The 25,445-nt window shown below is 42.7% G+C and overlaps 1 protein-coding gene across 3 annotated transcripts in view; it reads right to left on the bottom strand.

Annotated features, from left to right (window-relative positions):
- Positions 1 to 25,445, bottom strand: part of MCF2L2 (MCF.2 cell line derived transforming sequence-like 2) — a 219,257-nt gene that overhangs the window by 37,999 nt on the left and 155,813 nt on the right. For all 3 annotated transcript variants that reach the window (XM_036350596.1, XM_036350595.1, XM_036350594.1), the window contains exons 16-22: positions 17,020 to 17,086; positions 15,872 to 15,987; positions 14,691 to 14,760; positions 10,012 to 10,104; positions 8,754 to 8,846; positions 5,272 to 5,343; positions 3,170 to 3,295 (exon numbers count right to left, since the gene is read on the bottom strand). In XM_036350596.1, coding sequence (XP_036206489.1) covers positions 3,170 to 3,295; positions 5,272 to 5,343; positions 8,754 to 8,846; positions 10,012 to 10,104; positions 14,691 to 14,760; positions 15,872 to 15,987; positions 17,020 to 17,086 — 637 coding nt within the window. The remainder of the gene's footprint in view (positions 1 to 3,169; positions 3,296 to 5,271; positions 5,344 to 8,753; positions 8,847 to 10,011; positions 10,105 to 14,690; positions 14,761 to 15,871; positions 15,988 to 17,019; positions 17,087 to 25,445) is intronic.

The raw sequence follows: 25,445 nt of genomic DNA, 5'->3' as shown, positions 1-25,445 counted from the left end.
CATGATTTAATCTTCAGTGACTCCACTTAGAGGTGTCATGAGGGTGGGAAGATAGGCAAGGCAATTCCATTGAGTCCTTAAGATTGTTTACTCAGCCTTATTTCTGTAGCCAACATATGGTAAGGAAAGTGGAAAGTATCATAGAAACAAAATACCTGGGCCTAGCCCACAATAAACTTGCAATAAAAATACTCCCTTTAATAAATTATAAACTTTGTTCCAGAAAATTAAAATGTTTTATTCAACCTTTATTATTTAACTTTGAAACTTGTTCCTGGCAAGTCAGGATTTAAAAGGACTCTAAATGTTCTTCTATTTTATACATTGGATTGAAGAGGGGAAACTTTTTTTTTTTGGCAAATAGAGGGAAGTAAATTAAATCTCAGTGTTCCATAAAACAACCTTTCTTTAAAAAATAATTTTAAAAAAGTTTTTGTGATTCAATTAAACCAAGAATTGAGTATACACAAAGAGAAAATGTAACTATCAGAAGGGATTTTTTTTTTCTAGTTGCTTTAATGATGAAGTCACCCACTCAAGTTCAATTCCTTTCCTTTACAAAACCAGGTTAATATTGGGTGTCAAGTAGAGAAACTAAGAGGTTAAGCTGGATTTATTCACCCGTACAACACATGATGGCAAACACCTTGTGATAAAGTTCCACAAAGCTGAGGCCAAGACTCTCAGTTTCATTGGATCTGAGATAGCAGTAGGGGAGTTGTTAGTAAACTCTAAACAGAACCAGATGAAGAATATGTGGAGAGGGTGGTACCCTGGCGAGGGAGTGAAGAGATCCAAGACACGGTGCAAGCTGATGACCGTGTGATCTTCGGCGAGTTAACTCTTCTCTCCATGGATCTGTTGCTGAAGCAGAAAGTTGAAAATTCCAATGCCTGCTCTATCATTCAATAGAATGATACAAAACTGTCACGATAAATTAGCCAATGTACGAGGTGGAAAGCAAGTTAGCCTTAGCCAAAAAAGAAACCAGAGTGTACTATGTGAAAGGTGCCATTCTGAGGACACGTGGGGGCAAAAAAGACGTTTTGCACTTGCTGTGAAATCTCCAAAATTCTATAAACTGGTTCATCTGATTTGCACACAAGCCGTGGGGAGGACAACTAAAGTAGATTGCAATCTACGCACGTTTCATTCATTCTTTTCTCATAACTTCCTCCTCTCATGTTACTTATAGTAAGAGGAACTGCTGGGAGTTTCCTGCCCGGTGTAACATTCATTTGATTCAGGCAAATATGGGTATTTCATAGGGGCGGCTGACACATGTTCAAAGATAAAAAGAAAACAACAGAAAGATGTCCCCAAATGATGAAACAACTTGCTTCTTTGAGAGCTTGTTTGGAGGTTCTAGCAGGGGAGCGCAGCTACTCGTATACCCTTGACGGGTCCTCTCCTGGGGGCGGGGGGGGGGGGGGGGGGGGGGGGGGAGGTCGTCCTCTTCGACGGAGCGCGCAGCTTCGGGAGGGACGCACATGGATCGGTGAGGGAGGAGGGGGACACCCGCCTAGCCAACCAGATCAGCCGAATCAACCCTGGCGATCAATGGGGTGACAGATGTCGCAGCCAGATCGCCCTCACATCCAACTTGCTTCTTTGACTTTAGCTGAAGAAGGAAAAATTAATACCAAGGAAATCACCCCGTGTGGTTCAGGGGTAGCCGCCTGAGTCTGGCGTCAGCAGTAAACAGAGTGCGCGGGAGTCCCAGGGACCGAAACAGCATCCCTGCCTGGGTCACAGCAACCCCAGGGGCTGTTTCTGAAATGCTGGCCAGAGAAATACCAGGAAGGAAGGAAAAGAATCACAGTTTTTGCCCCTACTTAATTTGCATGGTTTGATTTATGACAGGGAAAGATAAGAAAGGTCATTTCATCTGCCCAGACCTCAATAAAAACAGGTAAAAATAAACAGGAAAAAAAGAAAAAAAGAAGGAACGTATCTGAAATGCAGAATGCTTGGTCCCTGTGCAGTAAGCATAGCCTCCCAAAGAGGTCCAGGCCCTAATCCCTGGAGCCTGAGAGTAGGTCAGGACACATGCCGAATGTTTCAGATGGAATCAGAGCTGTTCGTCAGCTCACGTTGAGATGGAGAGATTATCATGGACTACTTGGGTGGGCCTGATGGAATTGCAGAGTCTTTAAAAAGTCGAAGAGAAGCGAAAAAAGGGTCGGAGGGATGCAATCAATGTAAGAACTCAACGAATGCGATGTTGCTGCTTTGCAGTGAGGCAGTGGCCATGAGCCAAGAAACACGGGTGATTTTTGTTGTTGCTGTTTTTTAAGATGGAAAAGACAAGGAACAGATTCTCTCCTAGAGCCTCCTAAAAGGAAGACAGACACTTTGATTTTGGCCCCTGGTGAGACGGTTGTAGTTCTGCCCCGTGGACCTATAAGCTAAGAAACTGGTGCTGTTCTAAGCCACCAGACTCGTGGTGATTTGTCACTGACAATGATAGAAAACTAATATTCCTGAGCTAAAATCGAGAGTACTTCACAGTGACTGTGAATATTAGTTCTGTTCCAGATGAATATTACTTATGTCCCAGTCGCAGGCGAGCACACAGCATAGAGGACGGTTTGCCTGGAATGCCCAGGACGCGCCTGCTCAGGATTAACCCGAATGCCCGAGCGGAGATGGCTCAACGTGCCAGCATTGCCTCTCTCGGTATTTTCCTTCAACCACCTGGATTAAGGCAAGTATAATACATGCTTGCTGGGCCTCTTCTGGGATCTGGGATGTAAAATGGGGCGAGACTTTCACTTAGCACCCGTTTTCAAAGTAATTTTCATGGAGAAAATTTGATCAAGAAGGAGAACATTTTAAATTTTAATAGTGCCAGGAGTCAAAATGAATTACCCTTTTAGCCATTTCCCCTGCCCATATATATTCTGGCCCCTGAGTTCCCGGTTTTTCCAGAGCACAGGTCAGGCTCAACATTCTGGACCACGAGGAATACAAGATTCCTGAAAACCCTGAGGGGCTGCTGGAATCTCTGAGCACAGGTGCGCTGATGGATGCAGGCTACTTTCCCAGAGTCAGATTCCTCTACCATACATCGTTTCCCCTACTTGGCCACAGCATCTCCTACCGTGTTTACACTGCGCCTGCTTCTCAAGGGAAACCTTCCAACCACTGTTAATGGGACATAACATACCGGGCATCCAGTGACCGCAGCTAGGTCCACGGCCAGTTCACAGGTCTGGATCAGCTCCTCTATCATGGCCAAAGCCTGCTGCAGTTCCGCCAAGGACGCGGGATCCTTGGTCCTCTTAGGCCCGTCCTGTGGAAACCAAATGCCTTGTAGGGAATCAAAAGGTAAACCATCTTCCAAGTGAAGATGGAAAACAGGACCGAGATAAGGAGCCACTGATCCAGCCAGCACGAAGTGTCTGAGACGGTGGGGACACCCATCTGCTCTCCGGCTCGCAGAGAATGGTGGCTAACGGTATTTGCTGGTTTACCATCAACCACACTTCTGTAGATTGTACTAGTGAAGAAAGAAGTTCATAAAATCATGGGCATTATACTCCTGCTCTATAAGAAACATACTGAGATTTTTTGAAGCATGAAAAAAACCAAACAAACCCAAAACACAACCCCTTTAAATTGACTGCCCTCTCCTTTATACTCCTACCCCTGCAGCCTACAGAAAAGTACAATTCATATTCCTATATTGAATGTGAAAGTCTTATTCCTATGGGTAAAGTTATGCTTAAAACCTTCCCAGAGGAGAACAGTTTTAAAGTCCCGGAGAGAAAGAATGGGCTGCCAGTGCAGGCTGACTAATGATTTACCTGTAAACGCTGTAAGGGTTGCATTTCCATAGCTCTGCCCTTCCTCCTCTCACACACGACTGCCTTGAAAGTTACCAAGGAGGTCTGCACCTCCCAAACATGAAGGCTCAGCATTAAGCAGAAAAGCCTGAACTGCTAATTCATGAAACCAATGCTTCCATTGTTAGCACTGTGACCCTGAGGACATACTAGGGATGGTTCTTACAGTTTGAAAGGCTTTTGCTTAGGTTTTCAGCATTTGATTCCCCACTACTTACATAACATATTTATGTCATCTAGTAAGTGCAAACAAAAAGATTTTGGTTTCTTCCATTTTTTTTTAAACACATCAATTTCTACAACAAAGAACTGATAGCTGTTTGCTGCCCCATAGAGCCCCACCTCTTTTTGCCCCCTACTGCATGATGTCAGGGAAGGGTTGTGTATTTCCGTCACCTCTGCAGAAGCAGCAGGAAGTAGCATTGTTGGATCAGAGACATGAGTGACAGGGCTGATGAATGGAGCAGATCATGCTGCCTCTACTGAATGACCTGCCAAGGAGTCTTACCTTCTCCTTCGTAATAAATACGCTCTGGTCCTGGTGAAAGACAGCAGGCTCTCGCCTGACCTTACAATAACATCAGCAAAGGGTTAAAAGTTCTTACACTAGGCATCATCCTCTTTACTCAACATGTACAACTCAACTTTAGAGACTCAACTTCCCCTGTACTTTCTCCTTCCTAGTCTTGCTTTGGTAATGTGGGGCTCAGAAAAAGCCTTACAAACATTACTAAGCCCCTCTCCCTCAGGCCAGCTCCCCTAGCTCCACTGTAAAATCATTACCTGTGTCTTGAGCTTCTAATTTCAAGGGGTCCCCCACACATTCTGAGCAGAGAAGGCATGCAATGACTTTGAGACACATGCCTCGGGGTTCTCTTGTTAAAACAGGAGTATTTAATAGGAAATTTATAAGAAAGGCCACTGCTAAGCCACAGATTTCTTCCTAATTGGGTTGGCTACCATTTCCTTCAAGGGAACCTTGGCTGTCTCTCTTAGAACACACACACACATACACACACATTTGGAGAGGAATGGGACACAATGCATACAAATTAGATAAACAAAGAAAGAAATATAAATCATTCATAATCCTACCGTGCAGGAAAACCACAGTGGAGATTTTACCACATTTACTTTCAGTCTTTTATGTATGTATTTTACACATTCCTGTTTGTATTCCTGTTAAAACATTTTTGTGTGAAAGGACGAAAATACCATACCATTTATCCTGCTACAAATCTCCACTTTGAAATTGCCTTTAATTATTTTGTTTCTTCCTGACTATGAATTATGAAATACATACAATTTTACAAAACTTAAACAATTGAGATCTTAAGCAAGGAAAACAAAATCGCCATAAATCCTCCCACCCTTGGGCAAACACCATTAACAGTAAGATAAAACAATATTTAGCATCCCGTACCTTAGCCGCACCTCCTTCTAGGCCGCCTGGGTCTACCTCCAAATCCTCAGGAGACTCAAAATCCAGCAGGCCCTGCAGTAACCCAAAAGCCTTATTGGAAATCAAAAAGTGGAATGCCAACTAAATGTACTGTGCAATCTCCAGACAAATGCTAAAGTAACTGAGAATGTATGCAAATTTGTCTGTCTGTCACGAGTAAGAGGGAAAGGATGAATTATCTATCTGGCACAGTGTTCTTTGCACAAATAAAATCATATTAGCCACATCCTAATGTAGCCTGCTTTTTCTCACTCAACGGCATATCATGAATGTTTATTTTCTCATGACATTAAATACTTTTAAAAACATCGTTTTGATTCTGTCAGCGTTGTGTCCTATACACACATCGTAATTGATTCATCTTTTCTATTGCTAAATATTTTGGTTCTGTAATTTTTCCTAAAGATAGCTTCCTAGAAGTGGAATTGTCAATCTTAAGAGTTTTGATGCATATATCCAAGTTCCTTAGAGAAGGACTATGTTCCCGCCAGCCACTTATAAAGCCTGGCTCACCAGCCATTTAATCAAAATGTTCAACCAATTGAATTAACAGGTCAATCCCACCTCACTGCTTTTTAGTTTGAATTTCTCAGATAATTAGTGAGGTAGAACTTTCAAAAAATGTTTGCTACTAAACATTTCTTCTTCTTTTGTAAAATGCCTTCCTTCATTTATTATTACTATTATTTTAATTTAATTTTATTGTTTAAAGTATTTACATATGAACAAATAGTACATATGTCTCCTTTTTACATTTTTATTATTAATTTCTTTTTTATTGAGGTAGACCTGACACATAAAATTGTTAGATATGTAAAGTGTACATCATGATGATTTGATATATGTGTACATTGTGAAAGGATTCCCCCATCTAGTTAATTAACACATCCATCTCACCTCACATAGTTATCATTTATGTGTGAGAGAGAACAGTTGTCTACTCTGTTAGCAAATTTCAGTTATACAATACAGTGTTATCAAACTTCATGTTTTACACCAGAGCCTCAAACCCTATTCATCTTACAGCTGAAAGTTTGTAACATTTACCCACCTCTCCCCATTAATTATTTCTTTAAATAGTAGCCTATTTAAAATTTTAAAAGAGGAAAAATGAATTTTGCTCTTATGATATGAGTTAGTTTATACAAGAAATCAGCATGAGTATCTATCCTAGAATAGCTTTGTAATAAGCAAAACTTATAGTAAACCAATATTGCACCATTTTGCAAACCATATCTTAATTCAACAAAATCCAGGGAAGAAAAATTCTCTACATTAAATTTGGTAGTTTTGCCGAAACCGGTTTGGCTCAGTGGATAGAGCGTCGGCCTGCGGACTGAAAGGTCCCAGGTTCGATTCCGGTCAAGGGCATGTACCTGGGTTGCGGGCACATCCCCAGTAGGAGATGTGCAGGAGGCAGCTGATCGATGTTTCTCTCTCATCGATGTTTCTAACTCTCTATCTCTCTCCCTTTCTCTCTGTAAAAAATCAATAAAATATATTTAAAAAAAAAATTTGGTAGTTTCCAGTCCTGGCTAGTGCTGCTCAATGATTAGAGCATCATCCCACACACTGAAGGGTTGTGGGTTTAATTCCCTATTAGGGCACATACACAGGTTTCGGGTTGGATCCCCGGTCAGGGTGTGTATGGGAGGCAACCGATTGGTGTTTCTCTCTCTCTCCCTCTCTCCCTTCCTCTCTGGAATTAATGAAAATAAAAACGTCCTCGGTTGAGGATTAAAAGAAATTTGGTAGTTTCCCTCCATCACTCAGCCTGTTTGACAGAAACCATGAGTTCAATGAAAGTGCGTTCCTGTTGCTGATACCAATGTATGCTGATAATAATATAGTAATATTGTTTCATTAACTTGCCTTGACTCATTAGACATTATGTACTAAAAATCTCAGATAAGATAGTAAGCATTTCATAGACATGCCTTTTTTACTATTTTTGTTATTCATTTCTATGAGCTCATTATTAAGCATGCTGACCATTGGTCACATCTCTTGCTAATATATATTTCCCCCATTTTTTCATGTGTCTGTCCTTATGGTATAATCCGTCCTTCCTTCCCCTTTCTTTTATACTTGGAACAGCTCTCCCACACCAGGATTCTACAATCCTTTCAAAGCCGTGAGGCAGTCTGCCCAACACCCATGCTTTCAAAGAAGCTGCAGAATGAGCTCAGTTCCTCAGGACGGAGACAACCACAAAGGCCCTCCTTTCGTCATAGGCCTGCCAGCGGTTTAAACGTGTGTTCCCGGGCATCCAGGCTTCTCCACGGGAAAGACTGGCCAGCCCTGAGTCGCCTCCCATGGTTTTGCACAGACCCTCAAGGAAGATTTTATAATCATTCCGTCTCTTGTTTCCTCAATAAAGATAACAACATCTTCTAAGTATTTTTAACATGTATTCCCTCTTTTAATGTTTCCAAAAGGCACACCAGGCAAGTACCATTACTACCTTTTTTTTTTTTTTTTTTACAGGGGAGGAGCCTGAGACTGAGAGCAGGAACCTGCCTGAGTTCACACAGCTGGCAGAGCCTGGATCCACACCCAGGATGTCTGGCTCCCGACTCTGTGCTTCTGGTCACTGTGCCCCAAGGTCCTCTGCAAATGGAACTTAGCTATTGTGTCAGCATCGCTTCAGAGGGAAAACTGGAGCCCTCAGTCCCGGATGCAGCCAGGCCAGGGGGTGAAGCCCCCCTCTTCCCGAGCCTCCCTTAGGTCCCGCCCCCTCCTCGCTGGGCCCAGTGGTAGGACTTCATGACCAGAGTAAGGATGTGACAGTCAGAGGCATGCGGGGCGCTAAGAGGATGCTGTATCATTACTCGCTCACAGATACTACTCATGTTGGGAGGCAGTGAGCCATCATCCTCACTCCCACACTGGCGTGGCATCTCCAGGTATGAAACAGCGCTACCTGTCACGGAGCTTCCTGGGGCTCAGCGCTGGGCAGCTCTCTGCAGGCATCATTCACTGCTTTCCCCAGCGAGGAGGTGGTTCTGCTATCCTCATCCACTATGAGAAGACCTAGGCCTAAGAGGTCCAGTAATCCCCGTTGGTAGCAACAAAGCTAGGGCAGCCTAGGCTGGGGCTGTCGAGGCAAAGATGAAAGAGCTCACTTTTCCCGAGAGTGGAATATCGGACATGAGCTTAACCTCTGTGAGCCTCAGTTTCTTCATACTCCAGAGCCTGCCTGACACATCTGATTGCAGGATTAAGTAAAAAATATGTGTGGGAAGGCTCCCAGGTCCCTTTTAACTCTCTGATTCCTTGGTCTTACCCCTCATTGAGGAGGGCCGCGTGAGACTTGGAGGACAGACAAAGCTCCAAGGGCAGAAATTTCACCTCAGAAGACAAAATCACAACTGTCCACGTGACCACCTTAGTGCATTCACCTGTTTTCCCAACACAGAAAAGCACGGTCTCATTGGCTTTACCTTCAACAGCATCTGGTATTTTATAAGTCTCTGGCTTGGGCCTCTGAGATACTTGAAAAGAGGGAGACTGTGATCCAATTGGCGCTGGCACACCTTTCAGAAACAAACAGAAACAACATCAACCAAAACAAACAACACACCAGAGAACAAAGGTGGCGGCATGGAAACACCAGAAACGAGCCAGGCTCTTCATGGACGAGAAGGGGCAGTGGTGTTGGCCAGTTTCCTAAGGCTACTGAGTTGCTCAGTCCTTCAGCAACAGCGAGTGAAGTGAAAGGAAGGGGGAAGGGGACGACTTGGCTAGTGTTTTTATAGGCCACTAGGGAAGCAGGGCCACTTATTTCTTTTAGAAGGCAAGCCCCTAGAAGACAGCGGGGCATTTCAGGTCCTTCTACACAGGAGGCAGCCTGTCTCTGAGTCTGGGCGAGGTGGGGTCCATTGAGGTCATTTGAGACTATAGGATACATGATGGCGTATGATATCATTCAAGAGAGTCCCAGAGTCTAATCTTTTGGACTTAATTCTGTTTTCAAAACCACCTTAGAAGAGGACTCTGGTTTCCGCACCAGGCTCCTCGCAGACCTGCTCACCGAGACCCAGGGCAGCATCCAAACTTCCAATGTACGACTTCAACAGAGAAGAGACTTTTAATAAACATAAATCCCAGTGCCAAATTCCTCTGCCCAGTTCATACTTTTGGTAGCTTTAAAAATTTGGTGCATAATGAAAAAAATGAATTGACCAACAAAATAAGACCCGGCCCTGACCGATTTGGCTCAGTGGATAGAGCATTGGCCTGAGGACTGAAGGGTCCCGGGTTCGATTCCAGTCAGGGGCATGCACCGTGGTTGCGGGCACATCCCCAGTAGGGAGTGTGCAGGAGGCAGCTGATGTTTCTAACTCTCTATCCCTCTCCCTTCCTCTCTGTAAAAACTCAATAAAATATATTAAAAAAAAAAAGACCCACAGTATGGAGGCATGGAACAGATTGACGTAACTTGATGTGAGGTTGGGGGAACAAGAAGAAAGAAACCAAAGAGCTTATATACTTATATGCATAGCCCATGGACATGGGCAATAGGGTAGTGAAGACCCGGGGGTGGGGTGGATAGCGGCTGGGAGAAGGAGGGTGAAGGGGGAGAAAATGGGAGATATATGTAATACTATCAACAATAAAAATATATTAAAAATTTTTTGATGCACATAAACATTATTCAGAGAAAACAATTTGTGGGAGACCTTGTAATCTCAACGTTACCCCAAAGTAGGCGCAGTCTTGACATTCTTGCCAGATTGCCTGAGCTCGGGGCAGATTCTTATGGTATTTAAAATATATCTGAAGATCTTCTTTCTGAGTCAGGGAAAAAATCCAACGCATTAATCAGGTGGTATTATCAGTAAGTGGATAGGATACTACAGTTTATTTATTCATCCAACAAGCCCGGGTTTTTCAATGTGTGAGAAGCTGGGGATGCACAGTCAGTGGCCTTGCGATGGAGTGAGTGTGTGATGGAGGGAATGGGGGCCACAAACAACCATACGTACTAAATACAGATCGGAACAAAGTGCTGTGGGAGCAGTTACAGGACATTCATGAACAGGAGTCGGTCTCGATCTGTGTTGTTTCTCCTCTGCTTTTTATGCAAAACACCAATGTCTCCCCTAAATAGTTCTTTCCCCCGCAAAAAAGGTGTTTACTGAATGGTAAAACGGAACACCCTCTCCTATTTACCATAATCATGACTCCAATTCCAGGGGGGGAAAAACCCAGAGAAACAACAGAGAGAAACACCCCAGCAGGAAAATGTGGCCATTCAGACAAAACCACACAGATCTAAATCACGTGGGCAAGCCCCAAAGTGGCAAGCTCTGCCTCAGTCATCGCCTTCACCTGTAGCACAAGATTCAAGAAGGAAAAGGTACTCAGCTGTCTCAGAGCTAGAGACCAACAGCGATCTGAGTGCGTGCGCGACCTTGAGAGCGTGCGGAGGACACATATCTGCCAATATCCCAGATGGAAAGGACACCCCAAGCCAGTGATGGCGAACCTATGACACGCGTGTCAGAGGTGACACGCGAACTCATTTTTTTGGTTGATTTTTCTTTGTTAAATGGCATTTAAATATATAAAATAAATATCAAAAATATGTCTTTGTTTTACTGCGGTTGCAAATATCAAAAAAAATTCTATATGTGACACGGCACCAGAGTTAAGTTAGGGTTTTTCAAAATGCTGACACGCCGAGCTCAAAAGGTTCACCATCACTGCCCTAAGCCAATGAAGCCAGCTGCAGCTTTGCTCCATCAGGAGAGCCTGGTCCACGGGCGCGGTGCTTGCCCCAGAGCCACGCCGCTCTGGCAGAGAGGCCCACGTGGTTTCTTCCTTTCAGATTTCGTGTCCCTCTCTTCCTACTAAAGGCCAGTTCCGGATGTCCTTCACATGCATGTGGGCTCTCTTCCCCTCACTGTGTCAACGCTGTCTCTTCTACTTCTAAACACAGGGCTCTGGTGAATGAGTTCCATTTCTGTATCTCTTCCCCTCTCCCCATGGATTGTAAGTGGTCATTTCACTACAAGAACTACAGAAACTCTGTCTTTTGTACTCTCTCCAGAAAAAATTGCGCATGCACACACACATTTAGTAAAAGAGGTGGCCCTTGAGAAATGTTGTTCAGACTGGTTAAGGAACTAGAATAAGAATTCAAAGCTTAACAATAATATATTCATTATGCATTCACTCAGCAACTGTCTACTGAGTGTTTTTGGTGTGTTGGCACTCTGCTGAGTGCATCTGTTAAACTCAGTGGCTCCCAAAGCATGGCAGACTAGATGTGGGACACATTTCTGCCATCCTGAAGGCCAGGCTTACAAAACATTACAATTTACAATTTGATTCAGGCATCTCATCTACAAGTAGTCTGTCAGAGCACAAAGACATTGGCTGCTAGCTCCTAAAACAGTGATGGCGAACCTTTTGAGCTCGGCGTGTCAGCATTTTGAAAAACCCTAACTTAACTCTGGTGCCGTGTCACATATAGAAATTTTTTTATATTTGCAACCATAGTAAAACAAATACTTATATTTTTGATATTTATTTTATACTAGAAGCCTGTTTCTTGTAGCTCAGAGGCCGGCAGCGGCAGGTGGGGAACGTTGGAGTCCTCCGTCACTGAAGCAAGCAAGCCTCATGTTCGCTTTAAGCTGCCTGGCTGCCGGCCGCCATCTTGGCTGGCAGTTAATTTGCATATCGCCCTGATTAGCCAATGGGAAGGGTAGCAGTCGTACGCTAATTACCATGTTTCTCTTTTATTAGATAGGATATGGCCTGAGGTTATTTAACCTTCCTACACCTCAGTTTTCTCATCTGTTAAGTGGGCTCACCACAGCAGTCAATTCCTATGGTTGCTGTGAGATTAAATGAGATGATGTATAGAAACCTCTCAACAAATGCCTGATACATGCAGAGTACCCAACAAATAGTAGCTATTGTCACAGCACTTTTTACTTTGTCTAACCCTTCTGCATGCATTATTTTATTTGACTTCCACAACAGCTCTACGTGTTGGTATTATTAAGCCTGTTGTATGGAGGAGGAAAGTGAGACTCCAAGGGTTTAAGTGACTTACTTGAGGTCAAGCAGATAGCAGTTCTTAAGCACAAATACATGATCTAGATAAGAAGTTCCATTTCCCAAGTCTCATCCATGCTCTTTCCAGAGAGCAAAGGAAACTCAAAGTAAACCACTGACAAATAATATTCTACATGGAGCTTGGTCTCAGGGGCAGAATCTCCCTGGGCGCTATAAGTATAGAGTCTGATTAAAACACTTGGCCAGCATGGCCGGTGTGGCTCAGTGGGTGAACATCAGCCTATGAACCAGGAGGTCTCAGTTTGATTCCCGGTCAGGGCCCATTCCCTGGGTTGTGGGCTCGATCCCCGGTGAGGGGCATACAGGAGGCAGCCAATCGATGTTTCTCTCTCGTGGATGTTTCTCTCTCTCTATCCCTCTCTCTTCCTCTTTCTAAAATCAATAATAATAATTAAAAAAAAAATCTTGGCCAGAGCAATATTTCGAAGTTCATATCTATGATTAGTGTCAATCTGCAAATACTATTGAGAAAAGATAAACTGCTATAGTAAAAAAGGGATGATAGGCCCACCTTATTGGCTAACAAATACAAGTCTTTGTACAGCAGTAGCCAATACTCTCAAGGATTCTCAAAGATTAGATAATTGCAGTTTTAAGGTAAGAATTTATTACCTGTATTTTGTCTCCAACATCATTAATCATATAGGATTATATACAGAGTTTGTGGTCTGGGTTAATGATTTCTAAGGTGTCTCCCAACATGGAGGACTATAAAAAGCTTGTATAACTGTAGGAGAGGAATTCATCCAAGAAAAGATGTTTAGTTGGCAACTCCCTGACTATTTCTTCATACTTAAACAATTTTTATGTGATTACACCCATTTTCCCCCATAGGAATTTGGTCCTTTTCTCACTCAAAAAAATGTAAATGTCTTTGCAATCCTATATAATAATAGGGTAATATGCAAATTGACCAAATGGCAGAATAACCAGTTGCTATGATGTGCAGTGACCACCGGGGGCAGATGCTCAATGCAGGAGCTGCCCCCTGATGGTCAGTGCACTCCCACAGGGGGAGCGCTGCTCAGCCACAAGCTGGGCTGATGGCTGGCGAGCACAGCGGAGGTGGCAGGATGGCAGCGCTAAGGATGTCACTGCTAAGGGGCGCAGGCCAGGTTGAGGACCCCCCCCCCCCCCCCAGTGCTCGAGTGTCGTACACCAGGACTCTAGTAATGATGTAAGCATGAAACTAGATTTCTCATTGGTGACTTAATAAGTGCAAAGTTGCAAAGTAAGAAAAAACACTAATAATCTGTAGAAACAGTTCAAAAAGGAAATCATGAGATTGAATACGAAACAGTTTCCAGCACTTGATGCTTGGAAAGTGCATGCAGGGCCATGGAGGGAGGGGCCTTCTAAGCTGGTTAGGAGCTCTGAGGGTTGAAAGCTCTGTTTTTCCACGATGTCCAATACCGTGAAACCTAGGGATTCTTGTTTGCTTGCTCTCAGTTTACACAAGTATTTCTCTTAAACTCCTCAGTCGTAATTTGGGTTGTTTAAAAATTTGGAAGTTCTTCGATCTGTTGTCTCAGACTCACAAAAATAAAAATAAAAACAAGGAAGAAATGGAAAAGAATGGCTGAGAGAGAAGAAATGGGAAAGATTTAGGAAGCTGAGGGCAGCAGGATCATCTGCAGTCCTCCTACGGGGAGGGGAACACGTGGGTGCCAGCACCCAGGGAGCACCACTGACCCCAACAACCTATTTATTGCCCAGAGCAGCGGTGGAGAAGTCTGAGTGGGAAGAGGGCTGTGTGGTTGGAAGGGGAGGTCGTCAGACGTATGTGGTTGTAGAACAGGAAATTCACAAATCGGATGCGATACGTCTGAGAGGCCGTAGAGTTGGCATTTTCTAACCACCCTCTACGCTATAAAACATCAAATGGAAGTCAATACATTTTCAGGGATTTTCAGTTTAACATCAGTACTACTTCTCTTGAGAGTACTAACACAACTAGTGAGGAATGTAAGTGTGACTCTGGTCCTAAAAGAGTTAGGTTAGTCATGCAGAGTTATTCAGGATCAGCTGCTTTGGGTTGCCTGGGGGCCAGTCTTTCATGTCACTAGGCTTTGCCGGAAGCCAGGCTTATAAGGCCCCCACCCATGAGTGAGCTCAAACTGGACATGTCTCACACCGTGTGGCGTCGTGCGGGACTTCTGCTCTGCCTTCCAAAGGCAGGTGTGTTTTTAGACCACTGGCATTGCCATTAGCCCTTGCCACCTACACAGCAAATTAAGGGCTGACTTGAATCCCAAGGTTATTCTGATTGTTTAGGAACGCAGACTTACTCTCTTGAGAAAGCAGCGAGCCAGAAGTTCAGGATTCTCAGTGCACTTTTCCAATTCTTTTAGAAAAGCCCTGGGGGGTGGGGGAGGGGGAAGTAGAATAATGCTTTTAAAATGACATTTACATGCATTCCATTTTTTTAAAAGTAAAATCATATAAGGTTTTAAGAGGTGCCTAGAAAAACATTGTTTTCTAAACTTTATTGCTCTTGATTCATCTTCAACACACTGACTTGGAAGAAAGAAAGTGTATTCTGTGACATGGGTAGGATCCCCTAAAACAGCCACATTAAATTCCCTGATAATTCTAAGCACGAGCCGCTGCAGACGGGATGCACGATGCTTCCTGCCACCCATTAAGGTTAATGAGAACGGCTGCTGTTGCTGCTGCCACCACTGCTATCACCCGAGCTTCCTATGAACGAGGCATAAGCTGAGTGCTTCACAAACAGTATCTCATTTAATCTTCCACCAAACCTTGCAAGACAGGGTTTCATAAACCCGAGGTTAAGAGAGGCTACATAGCTTCCCAGGGAAAGTATTAGAAATGAGATTTCCATTTCGGTTTTGACAACAGACCAATAGACATAAGATGTGGTTAGGAAACAACCAAGGTTCTTTTCCCTTCTGGCAATTAGATGTGTAATTTTGCAGTCAGTCTAGTGAGTAAAGTGAGGTTTACTCATCTGCAAAATGCAAGGGTTGGAAAATGATTTCCAAAGTCCTTTTGTCCTCTATTTCTCTAGAACTCGGCATTTAAAGTGCCCTGGGCTAAAAGGACGACTTGTTTGACCGGTTAGCATTTCTAACACCCTAGTTCCCAGCACCACCCTTTGGTAATAGGCATGGTCATCTTTGTATTCCCCATGCAGAACAGGGTCTGACACCCAACAGGTGCTCAATAAGTGCTGATGCATAAATAGATGAATTTGCAAAAGAACGCAGGCACAAATACAACATTGATGCCTGACAGCTAGTTCAGGCTTCATTAATGTCTTTTCCCTCTTCCCCCAGGGATCTCGCTGCACTTCTCCCTTCCTTCACATCCCATCCCAACCCACTGATTCCGGACTACTTACTTAAGCCTGAAAATATCTAAGTACTTTCATGGCCAAATTCCATCAGTCTGATTTCCAGCCTTCTCTTACTTTCCATTTTTCCTGGTAATTTGAATTATTATGTACCTGTTGTGAAATTCGTAGAGTTCTCTAATATTCCCAAAGAGAAAGTCCTTGTTATTCTGAAGAACGTCTGGTATCAGATGCTTTAGCCAAATATAATCCATTGGAGTGATATATCCCTGCAGAGGTGCAAACAAGGTAGGTTTTACAGATAGAACATATGAGAGATGATCTGAATTAGCTACTCCAGGGAATACAACTTTAATAAAATAATTGGGGAATATGGAACACATATCTCCTGAAAGCCATTCATCACATTCTTTTGATATTATTTTCCTCATCGGTCCATCTTCAGAAGAAGATGGTTTATTGGGAATGATAATAAAAAGGCATTTTTATAGGAAGAGCAAATATATTTTTAAAAACTTACCTATCATCTTATGACCTGTTGCAATTACTACCGTTTTATTATATTTCCTGCATGACTTTTAGAAAGCTTATTTTATATGGTTATAATCACCATACATAAATAAATTGTATTGTTTTGCCATATACATTTTAGAGTCTGCTTATAAATTTCTACATATATGGTTTTTAATGTAATCTTTTAAGCATTTTTCAGTGTTGCTACAAATTATTCAAAATAATTATTTGTAACAGTTGAATAATATTTCACTACTATTTAACTGTTACAAAATAATTAGCATGTTTTAGACTTGCTATTATTAGACTTGATTAACCATTTCTTCCCTTTTTAATTAGATATTTGGCTCTCTGATATTTTGTGGTAAAAAATTATATTGTAATTTTGTACATATAATTTATTCCTCAAGATTATGCCCTTAGGAAAATACACATTTTCACTAGTAAGAAAAATGTGCTACTTAAAACAATGAGAAACAATACTCTCTTATTAAATGATCAAAAACATGTCATTGACCATCTCCATTTTTTGGCAAGCATGTGGTGAACTTAGTTGGGCAGTACCAGAATCAGTATGAAGTGGCACAATCCTTTAGAAGGTATTTAGTTACATGGATCAATAGTCCTAAGAATGTGCTTATTCCAGCTGGAAAAACACTTGCAATATTATAAGACCTAAAACCTAGGGGGGAATTCCAGAGACACATGGCAACTATTTTGGTTCTCTGTATAACAAAATTTCTTCAATTTGAACACGTGTTTAACATCCCCCTCCCCAATCTACTTACATCAATTATGCTCTTCATTTCTTTTATATAAACCTCTTCGGTCTCAAGCAAGTCACGTATAAGGCACCTGAATCACAGCAGCAGGTGGGAAGATGAAAGAGAAGGAGGAGGAACAATTCTTTAGGATTCTTTTAGAATAATGCTCATCAATAGTTCCTCTTAGTGGCTCACTTACTTAGTCAATTCATTCTCTTCTATGGACTACCCATGGCCAACAGCTCACAAAACCACACTCTGATCAGACTGAGGTTAGAGGAAATGGCAAGGTTGGAGGACTCAAAACCCGTGTGTGCAGCTGGCGAGTGACTTGTCCTCGGTGGGCTACAGTGTGGAGGTCAAGAGGGCAGATGGTGGAGTAGGAAATGCCTGGTTTGGATCCTTGGTCAGGAGAGTTTGCCTGAGCCCTATGTTGTCCATGTGGTTTCCTAGACTTTATCTCTAGCTTTCTGCTGTTTCATCGCTCCCTTGGATCTGTGACCCACTTGGGTGTATTGTGTGCACAGGGTTAGACAGATGCCAGTTATGCCCCCTGCTTCCGGCATTCGATGTTTCAGGGGGATTGATTCCCTCAGCCAGATGACTGGAGCTCCATCTGCTTCCCTTGAGGAAGCAGGTAGGGAGTGAGGTCAGCAAAATTCTAAGATGATCTGCAAGATACCTGGCTCCTGCTATACACACCTTCTCCCCGTCAGTCAATCAAACACTAATTTACGTGCTGCTGTGATGCGATTTTGCCATTCTGATTTGTTCCAGATCAGCTGACCTTAGGATAGGTAAATGACCCGGGCGGGCCTGTCCTCATCCCATGATAGCTCTAGATCTAGGTCTAGAAGTAGAGAGATTGGAAGCATGAGGAGGTGACCTAAGGGAGATTCTCCTTTGCTGGCTTTGGAGGGGACATGTGGCCAGGAGCACAGGCAGCTGGGCGTGGCCTCCAGCTGATTGATAGCATGGAAACAGAGACTTCAGTCCTATGATTGCAAGGAACTGAGTTGCAAATACAATGGCGTGAACCTAGGATACTGAGTGCAGCCAGCCAATGGCTTGATTTTAATTTGTGGGACCAGGGCAAAAAGCCAGTCATGCTGTGCCCGGACTCCTGTCCCAGTGAAACTGTGAGCTGAGCTGCTAAGTTTCTGGCCATTTTTTATGCAGCGATAGAAAACTAATAGAGGGAGGCCAGACTCCCACATCTCTCTCTAGACAGACTGCTTTCCCTCTCTTCTCAGGCTGCGAGGCCACACTTTCATTTCAAGGCTTTCTTTCAGGCCTCCAAGTGAGTCAGTCAGTGTTTGTACAAGTGTTCGTGTGTGGAGTATGCACACTTATGGTTTCCTGTGAACTGTCGGCGGTTATCTATTAAACGGTAACCCAGCCTAGTGAATGGTTTCTTCTCCTTTCATAAAACGGACATGGCAAGAGACAAAGACCATGATTTAGGAAATTCACACAAATATACAAATAGCTATTAGTCTTATGTAAAAAAAGAAAAAGAAAAGCTCAGGGCACATGAACCTAACAAAGACATAGTAAAAAGAAGTCATAATTTTCAACTACTAAAATGGCAGAAATTTCAAATCTCAAAGGAAGACCGATTGGTGAGCATGTGGAAACACTCTCAGACAGTCTTGGCGGGAGTGTAAATCAGTGCGCAATAACTTAGAAATAGCTCACCAGATTGAAAACGCAGCTCCTTGACTCCGTAATTCCACTTCTAAGAATGTGTATTGTTTGTTACGAGATGAAAGCACGGTAGCAACAACCAGATATATGTGGGAAATTACTTAAATCAGGGGTCCTCAAACTTTTTAAACAGGGGGCCAGTTCACTGTCCCTCAGACCGTTGGAGGGTCGGACTATAGTTTAAAAAAAAACTATGAACAGATTCCTATGCACACTGCACATATCTTATTTTGAAGTAAAAAAACAAAACGGGAACAAATACAATATTTGTATTTGCATGTGGCCCGCGGGCCGTAGTTTGAGGACCCCTGACTTAAATGCTCCTCAATCAATTATGGTGCACACCTATGATGACATGCCCTGCAGTTTTTAAAAGAGCGAAGTCAATTGAAAAATGCTGATCTGATGGTCATTTTAAGTGAATTTAAAAAAAGAAGCAGAAAAGTACGCATAGTGTGCAATTTGTGTAAAACTGAGTGTACACAACTACATATATGTAAATCTATATATGCTTAGAAAATTCATACAGAGAAACGTAAGCCACTGTCAACAGCGATTGCTTTGGGAGAGTGGTACTGAAAACAGGGAAGGAGAATTTCTTCATTTCAATCTACAATTTTTTTACAATATTTGATTTAAAAACTTTATTTTTTTATTATTAATTAAAGCTTTATTGTTCAGATTATTACATTTGTTCCTCTTTTTTCCCCCCATAACTCCCCTCCACCCAGTTCCCACCCCACCCTCCTCCCTCACTCCCCACCCACTGTCCTCATCCATAGGTGTACGATTTTTGTCTAGTCTCTTCCACCACCCTCCTCACCCCTTACCCCGCCCCCCCCAAGAATAGTCAGTCCACTCCCTTTCTATGCCCCTGATTCTATTATAACCACCAGTTCATTCTGTTCATCAGATTATTCATTTGATTTTCAGGTTCACTTGTTGACAGATGTGTATTTGTTGTTCATAATTTGTATCTTTACCTTCTTCTTCTTCTTCCTCTTCTTAAAGGATACCTTTCAGCATTTCATATAATACTGGTTTGGTGGTGATGAACTCCTTTAGCTTTTCCTTATCTGTGAAGCTCTTTATCTGACCTTCAATTCTGAATGATAGCTTTGCTGGATAAAGTAATCTTGGTTGTAGGTTCTTGGCATTTATCACTTTGAATATTTCTTGCCACTCTCTTCTGGCCTGCAAAGTTTCTGTTGAGAAATCAGCTGACAGTCATATGGGTACTCCTTGTAGGTAACTGACTTTCTTTCTGTTGCTGCTTTTAAGATTCTCTGTCTTTTGCTCTTGGCATTTTAATTATGATATGTCTTGGTGTGGTCCTCTTTGGATTCCTTTTGTTTGGGGTTCTCTGCGCTTCCTGGACTTGTAAGTCTATTTCTTTGACCAGGTAGGGGAAGTTTTCTGTCATTATTTCTTCAAATAGGTTTTCACTATCTTGCTCTCTCTCATCTTCTGGCACCCCTATAATTCTGATGTTGGTATGCTTGAAGCTGTCCCAGAGGCTCCTTACACTATCTTCGTATTTTTGGATTCTTTTTTCATTTTGCTTTTCCATTTGGGTGTTTTTTGCTTCTTTGTATTTCAAATCGTTGACTTGATTCTTGCAATCCTCTAGTCTGCTGTTGGGAGTCTGTATAATGTTCTTTATTTCAGTCAGTGTATGCTTAATTTCTAGTTGGTCCTTTATCACAACTTCGAGGGTCTCATTAGATTTCTTGTAGATCTCATTAAGTTTATCGGCAGTTTCTAGAAAATTCTTGAAAAACCTTAAAAGTGTGGTTTTCAACTCTATATCTAGTAGTTCGCTTTCCTCCATTTCTGTCATTTGTGTCCTTTTTCTTTGTCTCCGCATTTTTTATGCTTCCCTGTGTTGATAAAGTGTTTTCTGTGCTAAGTGTCCTCTAGGGCCCAGTGTTTCAGCCTCCCCAATTACCTGAGGAGGACACTCTTGGTGCACCCCCTTGTGGGCTTTGTGCACAGTCTTGTTATAGTTAAGCCTTGATTGTTGTAGGTATCACTGAGAGGAATTAACCTCCAGGCCAATTGGCTGTGAGAATCAGCTGTGTCTGCAGTGGGAGAACTTCTGTGCTGGAGACACCCATCTGGGGCAAGACTTGCTTCAATGGGGCTGTGGTGCTCACTGAGTCTGCCCCCTGAGTGTGTCTTTTATGGTTCCATGGAGCTGCAAACTGGATGGTCTCACTCTGACCTCTGGGTTTCCTGGCTCCTGGATCTCTAGGGAGGTGCTAATCTAGCCTTTGCCTGAGGCTATCCAGCAAAAGCCTCCCTGCAGGACTTGGGTGGGGCAGGTCCCATGGGATCAACAGGGCAGGGCTAGCAGTTATGGTGTCTCCACTTCTCAGTATCCTGGAAATCTCTGCCAGCCCCTCCGAGAGAAAGCTGCCCTGGAGTTCCAACCGCTGCCAGACAGTCCCACTTCTCCCGTATGAGTCTGGGTCCCTAGAGACTTGCCCGGAACCGGAGCTCAGAGCCTGAGACTCCCTCCCGATTGAAAACAACAATCGTGCCCTCAGCCGCCAGCCCTCTCCGCATGCACCTCCGCACCTTAGTATTTTACTTCCGCACTGCGCCTCCTCTGAGTCTCAGTATGCTTTTCTCTTTCCTTCTAGTTGTGGAATTTCCACTCAGCCAGCCTTCTTGTGGTTCTGGATGATGTCCGTTCTGTCTTTTAGTTGTATTTTGGAAGTGGTTGTTCAACGCAGCAAACTACGGTGTTTACCTATGCCACCATCTTGGTTTCTCCCCAAAAAACTTTAAACATTTATAACTTTTATAACTGAAGGAATGGCTTACATGGCACCTTAAAATTAATGTAACGAGAGGTAATGATATGTAAACCCTATTCGAAAGCTATATGTAAATTCTACAATTTACATATTTTAGAGCTCAACAGTTATTTTTAAAATGACAATCTTTGTATCTATTTATAAAAGCTTGTTATAAAACAAGACTGATGAAGGATAGTCACTGACAGAGGATATGATTTCACAGAGAAAGACTACCAACAAAGTTACTTTAAGATCATACTTAGCAAACAGTCACTGAATAAGAGGTTTCTTTGCTTTCTAGAAATCATCCTGAAATGATTGTCACAAGGAAACATAGGCCTTGATACCAACTTATTTCTATGAGCTCTGACATCAAGTAGAACCACAGCAACAGTGAAGCATTCATAGAAAACCAGAGCACAGCCAGCCTCTTATGCCCTCCTGAAGCACTGGGCTTAAGCAACTTGGCAAGTCTGTTTAAGGATGAATTGATGACTAAATGAAGTCCAAAGGTAGAAATAACTAGGTGGTGAGCAGAAATCCAAGTTATTACCCGACAGTTACTGTCGTAATGTACCCCGCGAATCACAGAAGGACGCCTCAAGAAGTCGAATTAAAGAGTCACATTTATTGCAATCCTGGACTATGAGGGGGCATTTCGCTCTCCCAGATCTCATAGTGCCCTCCCCAGCCCCAACATCAGATTTATATAGGCAAAGATCACAAAGGTATTGATTACATCCCAGGGTTTGGAATGAGGAACATGGTTCGCAAAAAAGCAATTTACAGAAGCAGAATTAAGCATGTTATCTAAATTACAGTTTGGGGTCTCCGGAACACTGAGTCAACAGGGACGCGTTAACTGGAGCCCTCTGACCTTGGGATAATTGTGCTGTCCTTCCCAGGTAAAGGAAAATGTGCTTTCTAAGACCAGTATGACCACAATCAATATTCACATTACAATCAATAGGGTATTTAATCGAATGGGATAATTTACATAATTCAGAAAATTAAAATAACTTTTCTATTATTTTAGCAAGCAAACAAGTACAGAAACCAAACAGCAGGGTTAAAGTTAAAGTTAAATTATAGTTTCTACCTGAGATGATTGCTACCATACTTAATTACCTAAGAACTTACAGACCCTTAGGAGTTTTAAGAATTTGACACAAAAAACATATTCACAACTTGGAAGAAAAAAAAAATCCCTCGTCAGGTTATATCCCAGGTTATAGTTTCATCCAGCTACTTCATTTTATTCTTTTCTTATTTTATTTTTTTATTATTGATTTCAGAGAGGAAGGGAGAGGGAGAGAAAGAGATAAAAACATCAATGATGAGAGAGAATTATTGATTGGCTGCCTCCTGTACACCCCACACTAGGGATCAAGCCCACAACCTGGGCCTGTGCCCTGACTGGGAATTGAACTATGATCTCCACCTGGTTCATAGGTTGATGCTCAACCACTGAGCCATGCTGGCTGGGCCACTACTTCTTTTTACTTGTGTGAGTGCAACGGATAAAACTCCAATGATAACAAGTCCCCTGAACACTGGCCACCTACATTTCAGTTCAAATTAAAAATAACAATAACCCTCGGGTCACTGTTAGCCATTCTTTCTCCTTTCCTCTCCTTTGTTTTCCTTTCAAATAAGGATAGAATGGGAGAAATTTTATGATTCTACCTGATGATTGCCTGCTTTATTATTCCAAAGCACATATGTTTGTTCATAGAAAAAGACTCTCAAGCATTGAACACCCAAAGTCAACAAGTATACATATGTAGATGAAGAACAGAAAACACTGGGAGTTCTCAAGTAATTTAAAAACCTTTAAACACCTCAAGCAATTATGTCCTGATGGATATCTACCCAGAGGTGGGGCTGACCTGCACATTTGGGCTCATTTAAAAGGGGGTCTGTCCCCACCTCCTGCCCTGGGCATTAGGGAAGGAATGGAGGCATGGTTGTTTGTTCTATGCTACTTTCAAATATGGTACCAGAGCTTTGGCTATCTGGTTCCATTCCACATGATACCTTTTGTTTGTCTCAGATGATACCATAACCAAGGGGTACGAATGGAACCTTTTAAAATAATAAATGCAATCTTATTTGGTAAGCAAGATCGTTGAAGTACCTACATGTTAGGATTTCCTGATAAGTTTCTCTTTGTCCATGCATCCTAATCTTTCCCCCTTTTAACCTAGCTCCTTATCCTCCCTGCCTCCTACTGGCCTTCCTCAATGTCCTGTCTCTCCAATAGAAGAGTATCCTTTTGGGAACCAGTTTGTCAAAAGTATATTTTTGCTTATTAATTGTAAACACAATTTATCACCAATTTTCATTTATACCCAATACTAGAGGTCTGGTGTACAAAATTCGTGCAGGGGGGGTGGGAGGTTCCTCAGCCCGGCCTGCATCCTCTCGAAATCCGGGATCCCTCAGGGAATGTCCAACTGGCAGTCAGACATCCCTCTCGCAATCCAGGACTGCTGGCTCCTAACCGCTTGCCTGCCTGCCTGCCTGATTGCCCCTAACTGCCTCTGCCTCGGCCCCTGCCACCACGGCTTCATCTGGAAGGACGTCCAGAATGACGTCTGGAAGGTCGTTCGACTGTCTGGTCTAATTAGCATATTACGCTCTTATTATTATAGATGATAGATCACATTACACACATCAGCAAGTATTAGAGATTTTCACTTATTACCATCTTTGCCAAATTTGGAAGTTCTGTTCTTATCCTTCTCAAATTCTAAACATCTGACATAATGGATGCTTACCTTCTTAAACCTTTCTCTTCCTTTGGTTTCTCTTTAGTACTCAATCTTTAGTCACCTCTCTGTTGCTTCCTTGCTTCATCTGCCTCCTGTCTAATGTTGCTGCTCTCCAAAGGTCTGAACTCAGGTTTCCAGGCTTCCTTCCTTCCTCTTCCCTCATGCTTTTGGCTCCTTATCTTCCTCCCAGACCTTTGGCCACACCCAAGTCCATGTGGCAAGCCACATCTTCACCTGGCTGCCTCCCAGACACCTCTTCACCTCACATTTGAAATAGAACTCATTAGATAGCAAGAGCATGCACATCAGTGGATCTGCCATTTTCCCAAGGTCCCCAAAACAGTTGTCATTTCAAACTCCATCCTTCCATTATCGCTTATATTCCATCTGTCACCAAGCCTCATCATTTCCTCTGTCAGCATGCTTCTTCTCTACTTCTGGTGCTGCCAATGGAGCAAACTCACCATTCCTCTTATCTTAAAAACTTCGGTGCACTCCTAGCATCTCATCCTTGCCTCTGAGAACTCATCCTCATCAATCTATTTTGCAAACCACCAGTCTATGTATGCCCTTCCCAAAGCTCCATTTCCATCACGCTCTCATTCTCCCTCTTTAAAGGCTTAAAATGGCTCTCAAGTGCCCACAACTGCCAACAGTCCCTCCAGGATTTCAAGACTTTCCATTCACAAAATAAGACTCTTGCACTACAGGTAAATCCAGACCTACAGGCTCCGAATGGGGAGTGGTGGATGGGAGTGACAGGTGGAATCTGTAACTTTACAAGCACCCCAGATGATTCTAGTACAGTTGTTTTGCTATTCAACTGAGCAATACTGATCTGATCCACTCCTTGTAGCCACCTTTCCTCCTTGAGTTATCCCTGTGTTATCATTATTTTACACTCCCTTCAAAATTCTAATCATTTTTGAAAACTCAGTTCCAATCCTCCTTCTCCCATGAAAACTCTTTTTAACAGCTTCAGATGAATTTAGTACTACAGTCTCAACCTTGTTTCCCAGACAAAAGTAATTAGATCCAAACACTTACTGGCTCTCTACTATGACCCAGGCACCATAAACAGGCACTTGGGCTAGAGAAATGTACCATAATCCCAGGCCTCAGTCAGTTCATAGTCTAGTGACAAAGACAAGAAACCAGTGACTCC

The sequence above is a fragment of the Myotis myotis genome, unplaced genomic scaffold (genome assembly GCF_014108235.1).
Source record: "Myotis myotis isolate mMyoMyo1 unplaced genomic scaffold, mMyoMyo1.p scaffold_m19_p_2, whole genome shotgun sequence".
Classification (NCBI taxonomy): domain Eukaryota; kingdom Metazoa; phylum Chordata; class Mammalia; order Chiroptera; family Vespertilionidae; genus Myotis; species Myotis myotis.
Note: the sequence above shows the minus strand (reverse complement) of the source record. Positions and strands in the feature narration are given on the sequence as shown.